This window comes from Ascaphus truei, chromosome 5 (assembly GCF_040206685.1).
Source record: "Ascaphus truei isolate aAscTru1 chromosome 5, aAscTru1.hap1, whole genome shotgun sequence".
Lineage (NCBI taxonomy): Eukaryota > Metazoa > Chordata > Amphibia > Anura > Ascaphidae > Ascaphus > Ascaphus truei.
In genome coordinates this window covers 274,232,133-274,245,467 of record NC_134487.1, presented here as the reverse complement: position 1 = coordinate 274,245,467, position 13,335 = coordinate 274,232,133, and the positions used below count along the sequence as shown (strand labels likewise).

The following is a 13,335-nucleotide window of genomic DNA, read 5'->3' as shown; positions in this document are numbered from 1 at the left end:
TCTATAACTTTAACATCACTTTTGGATGGATGAGGAGACTGAGATGTACATAGGAATGAAGTATTTCTCCCCAGGCTCGCAGGTCGGCAGAGCTTCTCAGCAGTAGGATGCTGTATCACTTGAAGCTTCTTTTAAAATTTCAATCGATTATTAGTCTTTCATAATGGGGAGGAGGGCAAGATCCCAATTTCTATTAGAGATGGGTGGTGGAGACCTAAGAATCTTCCCAGGCAAATATTTTATTACTTGTATGTGTAGGCTGTGCACACAATTAAGCTTGGTGAGTAAGCCCACATTTTCATTGGTCACAACCCTATGTGGCCTACCTCAAAAACAGACTACTCAAGAACCCTTGCTCAGCCTGTGCGCTTAGTATTGGAGGGAGGTGCAGACCAGGGGATAATGGCATATAGCAGTCCGTACAGTCCAGGGGTGAAATGGGGCTCAATTAGTCAATGTGCTCTATGGAGTCTTTCCCAATGTTGTGTCAAATAATGTCTGGAAACGCCTTCAACAGCCCACATAAACAGTCCAGGTATTAGGTGCTTGGGTGGATTAGCGCCCAGTGGTACCCACCACAGTATATGGCACAATGTATAAACCTCACCTCTGCATACTTGAAGGAATGATATATGAGGGGGTAACAATCATAAAGGCTACTACTGCCTGTTACCTGTTGCCACACCTTGATAAAGTGCAGGAGCCTGTTATTGCTTATGTGAGCTGAATAAATATAGCTTTTATAGGAGTTACCCTGTCATGATCTTTTTGTTTCTGTCCTGTTGCGGTTGTGCTCTGTTTCACACCGACATCGTTTGGATAATGGCATATAAGATACTAAAACAGAAAAAGGATCCCTATATGTGACACACAATCTCTCCTAATTGATTACAGCAGCATTAATAATTCACTTTTTTTTAAGCCTGGCTAAAAAAAAATGAAAGAAAAAATGACGCTATTTGAATGGCGCAATTAAAAAATTCAGGCCTGCACCTGCACAAGTGTAAACCGCTAGATAGTCTGATCTTGCACTGAATCATAGATTGCCAGATACAGGTAGAATAACCACACAGTATGTTTAACAAAGTGAAGATATTACAGCACAGTATATACCAAAGGTACTTAGTAATATTACCCTGAATGGCCGCTTTGATGGTAGGGGCAATGTGTCTCTCATAATAAAGGTTAATCCCAGCAATTTCTCCTATCTGTATCCACCTTATTGTGGCTCATCTGGACCAAAACTATATGGTTGTGTATTTGTAAATCTTTATTCTATGTAATGTTGCGATGCTTGTATTTCCGTGGTTCCTTGATGTGCGAGGCTAGTAATACTCTTACCCAGCCTGCACACCATGGAAGCCGGGGCGAGGTGCAGTGCTGGAAACTATGTGAGAGCGCAGATGGGCGTTACTCAGGTCCCGGAGTTGTTGGCTCAAAGAGCGAAGCCTTTGCCCATCCCAGACACTGAGGCGCCTATCTCTGTGGGAGATATCCAGCTATGGGAGCTGTTGCTGGGTATGTTCCCCGTAGGCACTGTTCCATTGGCTGGTATGAAATCGCCGCTCTCCTTAAGCCCACCCCTGTGAGCTGTCCTAGCCATGCCGTCACCGTCCCCGGCCCAGATTGGTCTATCGCAAATGAGCCCTCACTGTGTGATTGACCAGTGCATAGTATCCACGCTGTGATTGGTCGCTGACCCATTTCCCATGCTTGTATATGGAGATGGGGAAACTATTTAAAAAGTAGCCAATCTGAGCTCCACAGTTCTCTCTGGAGTTGGTGTGTGTGACGATGGGGAGGATTTGGCCCGGGATTAAAGGGGTTACAACCCCATTTGGCCACCCTCTACTCCCATCAGGGAAGCAAGGGGTTAACTGGACTGAGGTCCAGTAATGTATTTTTACCTCGCTTCAATATCCAAATGCTTATTCCCCTGTGTAACTGTATTGTGTTATCCTGGTGTTGGCACGCACACATACAATAGGGTGTATGCGGGAGGGAAGGGGTTAATGTTATTTAGTGATTATAGCCCTTTGTCCCTTTTCCCTCATTTTCAGGCTTCATTTTTCAGCCGTCTAACTGGTTATTCCCCTGTAAAAATGTATTGTTTCTGGGCCAGTGTCTGCACCACACACACTGGGGCTTAAGGGGTTAATGAGCTACAGTTTAGGAAAATACATTAGGATGCGTGGTATCTTTTCAGAAATATCTGGGCTTCAAAGGGCTTGATTGAAGTTGGGTGTGAAAAAGTACAGATGGGGGTTTTGGTGCACAGTATGTTAATACCTGTTTGCAGGAAGCTGGAGTGGGTTGTGAGGATTATAACTCACCCTTACAAACGCCTCTGATTTAGGAGGTCTGGGGCATTGGGTGTGAAATCTAACACCAGGTGACAAATGTCCACTACCCAGGGGTCCCTGCTTCAAAGGATGTATTGATGGGGGCCAGGGGTGCGGTTACCCAAGGAGAGATCAGAATGAGTGACCTTATTAAATATAAGAATATTATGAGATGTCCTCGGCTGAACATGCTAAGAGTTACATATGTGTATTCGTGGGACCAAGCCCCAACTAACGAATACAGACACCTGAGGTTTAACAGATACTGAGAGCCAGATATTAATATCTCTCTTAATTTTAGTATTACACTGTAATATTTAGTCTCATTGGGAGCGTCATGCGTGACGGAATGTATTAATATGTTTCGCGTGACAGTAAGTATTACTAAACTGAAGTTATGAAGTTATTTACAGTGTATATGGGATTTTGAATCCGTTCGGAAAACTGCAGACTGCCTCTGTTATGGTAATAAGCAGAAAGGACATCCTGCAAGAATTTACATAGCCCGGTGATCAAAGGCTAATTGCCTAATTGTTTATGCTGGGCCCAGGGACCAAGGAACTGAGCTTTTAAGTGTGATACTTCACACTAAACAATGGAAGTCAAAAATCTGCTTCAAAAAGCTTCAAAGAGATTTTTGCTAGACAGCTCGGCATTTAGGGTTAAGAGATGAGTTTGACATGGTATTTAAGTCAGAGTCACCCCTTACTCAAATGTCTTCATGTATGGTCTTCATGACCTGCCTGTCTTGCTGTGATGTCAACTGAATTATGGAAGAAATGGCCCATCCTGTATCCTGATGGCTTTCTTGTCCTAAACTTTAAGTAAGTGTCCATATTTTGCCTGTTATTTGAATATCTTGTGTGTTCACCTTTATCAAGAAATAAATTATATTTTATCATATCTAAGTCTCGTACCAGTTCAACCAAGTTATATATTTTTGGTGTAAATTACAACCTGTCATAAGCTATCGTGACAGTGTGTAAGCTAACTAAGTGGTGTGCTCCAAGGCTTTGCCGGACACACCCCAGAATGAGGCTCAGTGTCGATCCGAATGTGAGACTTGAATTTGTACTTCGCCAAATTGCATCCCTTAGGTCTTGAGAGACCAAATCTCCTGCGGACGTGGAAATACGCCTTGATAAATTTATTGTTGTACCGCCCAGATCCTAGCTAACTAGGATTCCTCCCGTAACCCATGTCTTGGTGAGTGTAAGCTCTTTTCTTTGACTATGTTGTGCCTGTTGGCTCTGGCCGAAATAAATACATTTTATTGAACGATTTTGTCCTGTCTGGTGGCTTGATCCTGGTGAATGGTCCTGGTCTCCCATGACAGCTGCAATGTAGTGAACAGATGTGTATAGACTCTCTTAATGGGCTCAGGTGTGGGTAATGAAGAACCAGCAACCAAATTGTGTGAGAGGGGAGCAAGGAGGAGAAAGAAAGAGAATAAAGAGTGTGAGAAACCATATTTACCTGCCACAGCTCCCGATACCATGGTGGCTATCGCTGGGCTCTGACGGGTACTGAGCTTGGCTAGTGGCTGGAAAAGCAATCCATCTCTGGCCATAGCAAATAGTATACGGGGCATGGGGAACATGGATCCCAGGAGGCTGTGAAAATAAACCATGAAGATAAGGGGGTGAGGGTGATACAACTGAGGTGGTGTGAGAAGGTAATAGAGGATATTGGGTTATTAATATAGTGTACTGTTGTTTAATTTCCTGCAAACTCTTAATTACATCTCCTGTTATGTGATGACCTTGTTATGTCCAGATCGAGCCTTTCAGTCATCAGTTGTCTGTGTGATATTGGTCACTTTATCTGGGTTTACCTCATCTGAAAAAACTAAACTGTCAGAGTGCATGAATTTAATTGGTTTCTGAAGGTTATTGTAGACTCTGTATGACCCCCTCTTTATATTCATGATTTAGCAAAAATGAGATTGTAAGCTCTGTGTATTCACTGTGCCTGTGTTACTTTACTATTTGCCATATCATAACTAAATTATTATAAGTTTGTAGTACAGTGGTTCCCAAACCTCTTCTCAAGGACCCCCGGCCACACTGGGTCTCAGAGGACACTACAACCCATCCTTCTATACATATGCAAATTATGTGCATTCACCTGTTAGTACGTACATTGGTTATCCCTAAAACCTGGTTTGGTCGTGGGTTCCTGAGTAGAGGTTTGGGAACCGCGGATGTAATATGTTTTAGATAGGGTTGCTTTGTGCTTGCATTCTATAACATACACTAATAGCACAACATGCAAAAGAAAAATCTGCGGAAATAAAATTATATATTTTGTGTTACTATTTTGATTTAACAAATAATATTTATAAGATGAAGCTGTAGAATGTTGAGTAACAAGCTTTCTGATTGCTCAAAGCTCTGGGCATTGATGGCCCAGGAATGCCCATAAAAGTGAACCATGAACAGCTGCTTACATTAAAATAACACATTTAGGCTCATATTTACTAAGCAGCCTTAATAAATAAGACACCTTCTGGTGCCTTTAGACACTTTACGGCCCATACTCGACCCAGAAGGCGTCCTTGTGGAATAGCACAGTTTAATAAATGCGGGCCGCAGTTTATAATAGTAATAATCTTCTCATTATAGGACATTACCTGGCCATTAATGCTGTTTAAGTAAAAACATGTATTTGAGCCAGGACATTAATGACAGGGTCATGCCCTATTCTTTAGGGATCCATACTTAATTATTGGACAGAAAGAAGGAACAACTTCATTTTAGCTGCTCACCTGGTGGTCAAGGCACAGAGTGACCCAACAGCCATTATATATTTGGCTACACTCCACCCAACGTATTCAAAGGCAACTGGCAGTGGGCTCTGAGCATCCAGGAGGTGATATGGCATCATGAGGGTGAGTGAGGCAGAGACTCCGAAATATGCCACGAAGCAAATGGACAGGGAGACCACAATGCCGAGGGGAATGGATTTCTGGGGGTTCTTCACCTCCTCTCCTGTAAATTGAATTTCATGGAGTTTAGTACACGTGACCTCCCAGTTCCAACCAATCTATATGCTCTTGTATACTCTTGTATACTCTGAATGTCCTCTTCAAGGAAAACAAATATATATGATTGAGTGGAAACAATATTTTCCTACTAGGAAGGAGGAGTATTAGGAGAAAAAGCAGTGTTTCTGTTTTTTTATTAAGTTTGGTAGTCATTGATAAATAAGGGTCCCCACTCTTTACATATTATTTCACTACAAATTCCTTAATAGGTTCACATGCTAATTAAAAATCCAATGTAAATATTAAAGTGATACCTCTTTACTTCGGATTTCTGCCGTCACTAAAGGAATTGTTACACTGACATAATTTGTCATAGTCTGTACATGCTGTATGTTACTAGACACAAACATTTATGCTGTATTCATACTCATCTGTGTGTTTTGATGAAATCCTCACCTGTAGTGGCTATGCAGTCGAATCCTACAAAGGCATAGAAACAGGTAGCAGCTCCTGCCAGAGTTCCACTAAAACCAAATGGCATGAACCCGCCGACCCCAAAGATGCCCGTTACGTTGATATCTATAGAATGGTTACTGCTGGTATAATAGATATATAGACACAATATAAAAACAAATATATAGTCTCATATTCATAATAGGGATTAAAAGACTGATACATTCCATGGGAACGCCATGATCTAGTTAAATTTAAACGGGTCTGTCAAGGTCTCCATAGGAATGCAAGAATATGATGTTCAGAATGGGTTACAATGCAGTTCCTGGCTAAGCGGGACCACATTTCATGGTGGCATTAAATGTAGCCGTCAATATATTATCAGATACTAATGGCCATTGACTTATCTGTTCTGCCATGGAAGCATCAGAACTTCAAACAAAGAGCAACAATAGTGACCATGGGGATTTACAATGTACTTGTACAGTGTAGGACAAACAGTGTTATCAAAAGAGAGATTAAATATTGTACAGATAGAATAGAAACACCCAAATAGAAACAGACCACAAGTAAAAGAGGAGGCTTCTAGACTGCTGGTACCCTCCCCCCTCCCCCCCCCCCCTTTTTTTCCTTCTTCTCTCCCTTCCCACCCTTTTCCTTTGTATAGTGCCTATGTGTGTATGTCTGCGTGTTTTTCTCGTTGTAAATGTCCTTTCGTTAAGGTGAATATTACGGAAGAGACGGGTTATGTTTGAATATATATGAAAATGTGTTGTTAGAAAATGTTAAGACATCAACAAAAAAAACGAATAAAATTGGAGTTATTAAAAAAAAAGAGAGCTTAAATAAAGATTGTAACTTTGATCTGATGGGGTGACTGTCCTTTTAAATAAACATTATCTTATGACAAAAATGAGCCATCAAAAATGTTAGACAATGAGTCCCATGCCTTTTTGTCTTATTTACTTTATAGCAATGTGGTGTTTGTCACTTTTTTTTACACACCATAACTTGCTTGTGTACCTTTCACTTTATAGCTAATTCAATATATGTTTTAAAGGGGGTCTGAGACTTTTTATACCTGTTCTAAGCAATGTTACTCGTGGTTACTGCATCGTTGTATTGTATAGAAAAAGGGCTGAGCACAGCAGAACATAATTGAGCTGGAAGCAATTAAAATCAAAAGGTTTTATAAGGCATATGAGCCAACTACAAAAAACAAACAAGATCCCCTGACGCGTTTCAAGCCTGTGGCGCTTTTTAAAAAAAAAAGCTTGAAAAAGCGCCACAGGCGGGAAACGCGTCAGGGGATCTTGTTTGTTTCTTGTAGTTGGCACATATGCCTAATAAAACCTCTTGATTTTAATTGCCTCCAGCTCCCTTTTTTTCTGCTGTGCTCAGCACCTTTTTCACCTTTTTCCTATTCGCCTCTCTATGGGATTGAGGCACATGTCTGGAACGGACCAGCAATTATGCAGTCTACAAACGGGTTGTGAGTTTACCAATTGACTTAACCGGCGGTATTATTTTATCTTCAGCCGGTGTGGAGAGACCGGCAGACCTCACAGCACGGGGACACGGGAAGGACCTGCCTGCTCGGCGGAGGATTTCGTTCACGCGATGTCCACCATCAGACAGTAAAAGGGTTTACACAGTTCTCCCTACATAGTGCTCCGTGCGGTTTGGATGAGGCTTGGTTCACATTAACCCACCCATATCGGGCTATTAATATATTCATCAGGCATACAATGCTTTTCATGGACTGTTCCACTATACATACTTCATTATGTTTATACGAACATGTATTTTATTTATAAGCCGCAGGCGTTAGTAGCACCCATTAGGGAATCAATTTCCCACCCTTTGATCGTTGTATTGTACCTCATTTCCTGTGAGGTCTTCCTCAGATCCTCCACACTCATCTCCCAATTTTTAAGGTCACCCTTAATGCACCCACTGATGATAACAAACACCAGCACCAGCATGTTAACGGCTGTGAAGACTTTGTTCACTGTGGTGGACTCTTTGACTCCGAAGGAGAGGAGGCCTAGCAGGAAATGGGGATAAGGCACCATGATCACTAGGTGTTATTTACTTTGTTAGCTTATCCAGCCTGCATTATTCAGAACGTAGTCACCGTGTATAACAACTGTTACTAGGATAACGATTACCAAGAACACGATCAACATCTCACAGGTTTAATGATACCCAACTCCAGCCCCTGCTCCTTCGCATGCTCCTCTTATACCCGGCTGTAGGGTTTAGAACAAATCCATGTGGCACCCATCAAACACAGTTTCCTGGAGGTCATAGATAGTTTCAGCAAGATATCATGTACTTATAATTTATAGTGTGGCGGGGCACCCAGAAGGAACCTCCCCTGGTGTGTTTCATAACTTCTGTCACTTCTTCAGTGGCGGATCCTCTCCCATCATTCTTTAAAGCTATGTTATGTAGTAATTCCACAGAAAATACCTTTATTGGTATATAGAGGTTAACAGCAAATATAGATCACTAGCTTCCTATAGTTCAGGGCTCTGAAACGTGGGGTCAGTGAGCCAAATTAGACCCACAAAGGGCCTTGTAGTGGCCCTTGGACTGTCTACTTCTGCTATATTTGCTGTTATTTAGACAGCTCAGTGCAATTTTTCGCACCGAAACTCACTTTTAAGCAAAGGTAATGCAAATATAAATATATACAGCTCAACCCCGTTATAACGCGATCCGTTACAACGCGAATACGCTTATAATGCGATGCAAGCGTGGCTCCCAATTTTAATTTGTATGAATACTTTACAACACGATTATTGGTACCTTACTGTAAATGCTTTATTGTACAATGCATTCAATTGTACATTATTTCTAACGCGATCCACTTATAACGCGATGTGATTCTTTGGACCCCAACAACAGTGTCATAAGGGGGTTGAGCTGTATATATATTTATATTTACATATATATATATATATTTATATATATATATATATTACAGATGTTATACATTCTTGCAAAATGTTTATATGGTTATAAGTAATAGTTTTTAAGTAATTAGATATATTTAAGATTACATTACGATATTCTTTTAGAACTTCTCTTCGTAATGTTTTTCTGATCTGGACTCTTTGGGAAAACTTGTCGAAGAACACTGATATAGTATGTTTGTTTTCCCGGATTACTGTAATACCATCATCCCAACATCATATCAGTTTCCCTAACCTTTAACTTCCAGAACCTTTTGCTATCACACACAGATTTGTATTCTTTTCCTTCATCACATCCTCTGAGTTTCTCTCTTCCATCTGTACAGCATAACCCTTTATTCTAGAATTATTCCTTCTCTGGTTAGTGCTTCTATTTTCTTTGTTAGCGGACACTAAGAACAGTTTCCTACATCTGTTGCAGAATTTTAGACTTACGCCATTTTAGATATGGAGGACTTTGTTGGCAAATAAAAGATAAAAATAATGGAGAGATGCAAACTGTGATATATCTCAGTATACAGTAATATGTGCACAATGTAATGCCTCACCAACTCCTACTGACACTCCACAAATCACAAGCTAGGGCAGATGGGGCAAAAAAGTTTTGTCCCCTCCTGCCCTATGTATCAAAAAAGTTTTGATACATAGGGCAGGATGAAAATTGTCTTGATTCTGTACTGTATATAGTCCAGTAGAAAATAAAAGCTCAGCTCTTTTATGTAACATTTTAACACATTGAAACAGTTTCTGTTACTCTATTATGATAGATTGACAAGAAGTCCTCTTGAAAAGGAGGGTTGATACCTGCAAGAGAAAAGACTAGATACCATTAGTACCCATGTACTATAGATTATGTATACTTGTACCTGCTAGGAGAAGTATAAGACACACTGCAAAGATATCAGGATACTCTGCCAGGCCTGGCAGATCCATCGGCATGGTGCTGCCAAAGAAACTTCCTATTCTCTTTCCCACCAGCTCGTCGAAAGTGGCACTCCATGCCCGGGCAACACTGGAGGTCCCTGTGTGGAGACATAACTTAGTATTCCCAGGGGCTCTGGGTTCCCCTTTTATTTTAATTGTTTCTGGCTGCAAGACACAGTAATTAAACTTCCAATTGTGCCTCTAGAATCGGCTCCACTACTTGTGCTCACAAAAAGCCAATTTCAGTCTAGCGAGACAGAAAGGAGGAAGGAAGGAATGAATGAAGAAAGGAAGGCAAAAAATGATATAAACACGAATAGAGTTATTTCTCTAAGTCTCCAGGCTGCAAAACTGGGGCAAAACTAGGGCAAACAAATTGCACCAGATTTATCAAAGGAAAAACTCCCTTTGATCAATATTTTTTTTCCCATTAGTCTTGCCAATGTTTTGCAGTCAGGTGACTTTATCAAAATAATCCAGGTAGATAGGTAGATTGCTAGATGTTGTACAGAAACATGCATATCTTTTGCATTCTTTTCCCTTTTCTTCTGGCTTTCTTTATCTTTTTTTATTCAGTTCTCTCCTCTTGCTCATATGATGACTGTATTTTAAATAATGTTTGCCATACTATCTAGTCTCTAGCTAGCAGTGTCTATGGGCCCTGTTCCACCCTATGTTATTGTGACACCTTACAAAGAACCTAACATTTTTTTAGGGTTGGGGTGGGGGGGACAAACTTTTCACAGTATATCTGCGCTCTAGGCATATCACATACACAGGGGAGGGGGACGGGGGGAGGACCCTCGCAACAGCTAGGAGAACAGTATAGTGTACTTGGGAGGTGCTACAATCGGGGGGTAGATTAGATGCACAAACTAGAAGGGAAAGATATCCCGACTGATGAGAGCACTCAGATCCCAAATTGATATGAAATAGTGTCACTATTTCATATCATTTTGGGATCTGAGTGCTCTCATCAGTGGGGATATCTTTCCCCTCTATGACCTCATGTAAGAATCTGTGTCTGTGCTGCAGGCACATTCATTTTTGGTGTATCTGGTACATGTAAAAGGCATGCCCTGTGTGCACAGTGTAGACCTCTTGCCTATGATATAGGAAAGTATCAGGTTCCATCCTGTGATGAAGGCCAACAGCTCCCCAACAGTCACATAGCTGTACAAATAAGCAGATCCCGTAAGAGGTACTCGGGCCCCAAACTCAGCATAGCACAGTCCTGCCAGCACAGAGGCCAGCGCTGCAATCAGGAAGGATAGAATAATGCTGGGGCCGGAATTAACCTTTGCCACTTCTCCTGCTAGGACATACACCCCAGCCCCCAGCGTGCTTCCCACGCCCAGGGCCACCAGGTCCAGCGAGGACAGACAGCGGCAGAGGCCAGAGCCCCCGGTTCCATCCAAAGTCACCTTCTTCCTTCTAGTCAGGCTTTGGTAGAAGGAATGCAATGCATCACAGGGTGGCATCTGCAAGTGAAATAAGCCAGGGCAGCCTGGTCACAGAGGGATACAGAGACTAAAACAGCCAGAGGGCATAACACATGGGAACAGCATGTATGACTGGAGTAGACCGAACACTACAGAACCCAACTAAAGACGGTTGACGGATCCTTGATGATGATTGTCAAGGAACATAAGCGGTTGTGTATAAGGCTCCATAATTTGACTGGTTTGTCTGGCATACAGAAGAAATTAAGTCATTTTTCCTCAAAGAAAACATCATCAAACATAGAGTCTATTCAAAGTAATATATATTCGTTTTAAAATAACGTTGAATTCCATGCCAGTACTCATAGCAAACCTCAAGTCCTGAAGTCTTTATAAGTAGAGTACGCAATACTCATAACACTTTCAATGACTTCCTTATCCCTGAGTTCCCCAATCCAATGTATCCAGGGTCCAGCCCATCCCTCTCAGAGACTTAAAGAGTTGAAGCTTAGAAACATGACCTACTTGGTGTGAACAGACGGCACCAAACAGAGACTTACTGAACCAGTCCTGTTTTTGTAGGCAATCCTAATAGATTTCTCAAAAGGAAACTGCAAATGATAGCAACAAAACCAAAAAGTGGCTATAAGTTGTGCAGCTGGGAGACTTTGATAGATAAATGTCTAGTTAAGGTCCACTGCAAAAGTACCCATTACTTCTCTATTGTTTTCTTTCTTCTCTTTTCTTTTTCTTACATTCAATAGACGAAAGTCTGAATTGATCATGTGGCTTTTCAAGTCCAACAATTTAAGTTCTCTTGCTTAAGCAGAGATATCAGCTATGATTTGCTCATGGTCCATATACTGTATAGTGAATCATATACACAGTACAGACCCGTGGTAGTTAACATGACACAGAGCTAGTGGTGGATCTACATCGGGGGACAGTTACATACCCATAAGTTCACTCATTTCCCAAGCAACCAGTACATGCTGTAAATATGCTGCTCAGTGAGATTCCTCTCTTACTGCCTGTAAGGCTACGCTTATAGTGCCGGTGACAGCGACGTGACGGTCGCTGGAAAATCAAATAGAGATGACTTCCAGCGATCGCGACCAATCCGTCGCTCCGTTGCGACACGCTTACTATAAGCGCATACTATAAATGCAGCCTCAAGCACTAAGGCGTCCAGTGATAGAGAGCTGCTCTATGCTTGGGGTTATTTAACTGGGGCGACAAAATAATACACTAAATAGTATTTATCAAGGAAAAACACTTCCACTGAAACCAATGGGATTTTTTTATTTGATAAATCTGGTGAAATAATGATGCGGTGCACAGATTTAACCCAAAGAAGGGTCAGAAGGAGACCCCACAAAAATGCACTCAATGCCGGTTTAAATGACATGTTCCGGCACTATTGGCCCATCAATAGATACCTCCTATAGGTCAAATTGAAAACCAATGAGGGATAGGTAGTTTATAAACCCAAAAAATTATACATTTTTATTTACATCAAATAAATCACAACAAATATAGTTAAAAACATTCATATAAAATTCCCCGTAGTGGAGTAATGGTAGAGAACTAGAAAGGTGTAGATAATTAAATTATCCTCTAGTATAGTCACAAATGGACAGTTCTCCGATGCTGCAAACCAATTGAATAGATTCCTATTGGATTGAACTGGTTATCAATTTGACCTATAGGAGGTATCTATTCATGGGCCAATAGTGCCGGAACATTTAGTTTAAACCGGCATTGAGTGCATATTTGTGGGGTCTCTTTGTGACCCTTCTTTGGGTTAAATCTGTGCGCTGTATTGTTTACCTCCATGCACCTGCTGTTGTGATCTCCTTAGGACAACACTAGAAGAGAGCTTCATTCTGATTCATCTGTTTCATTCGAAATAATGATGCGACCAGTTTTGTAGCCATAACCCCTAAGTGTCTGCTTTCCAAAAAAATAAGCCCCAAATCACGAACTTACCTTAAAACCAAAGTAGCAGCCTCACAGCCAGGCAGATAAACCAGTGGGTTGGATAAACCTATGTGCTTGCCCGTTTTGTACACTAAATATTCCTCAAGTCATTGGTAAACCCATTTTCCCCTCCCCTTCCCAGGCTCACACATTGGTCTAATGGCTTAACCCATTTCTTGCTTTTATATTCTCACGGCAGTGTTGGGGAATGTGCTATTCCCTTCCAT

At 41.3% G+C, this 13,335-nt stretch overlaps 1 protein-coding gene across 3 annotated transcripts in view; it reads right to left on the bottom strand.

The window, feature by feature from the left end:
* Positions 1-13,335, bottom strand: part of LOC142495951 (cationic amino acid transporter 2-like) — a 27,297-nt gene extending 13,962 nt beyond the window's left edge. The window contains exons 1-7 of one of the 3 annotated variants that reach the window (XM_075602120.1): positions 13,118-13,335; positions 10,792-11,167; positions 9,629-9,784; positions 7,663-7,828; positions 5,785-5,921; positions 5,110-5,332; positions 3,819-3,955 (exon numbers count right to left, since the gene is read on the bottom strand). In XM_075602120.1, coding sequence (XP_075458235.1) covers positions 3,819-3,955; positions 5,110-5,332; positions 5,785-5,921; positions 7,663-7,828; positions 9,629-9,784; positions 10,792-11,167 — 1,195 coding nt within the window. In that variant the 5' untranslated portion in view covers positions 13,118-13,335. The other 2 variants (XM_075602119.1, XM_075602121.1) reach the window with 2 other exon arrangements.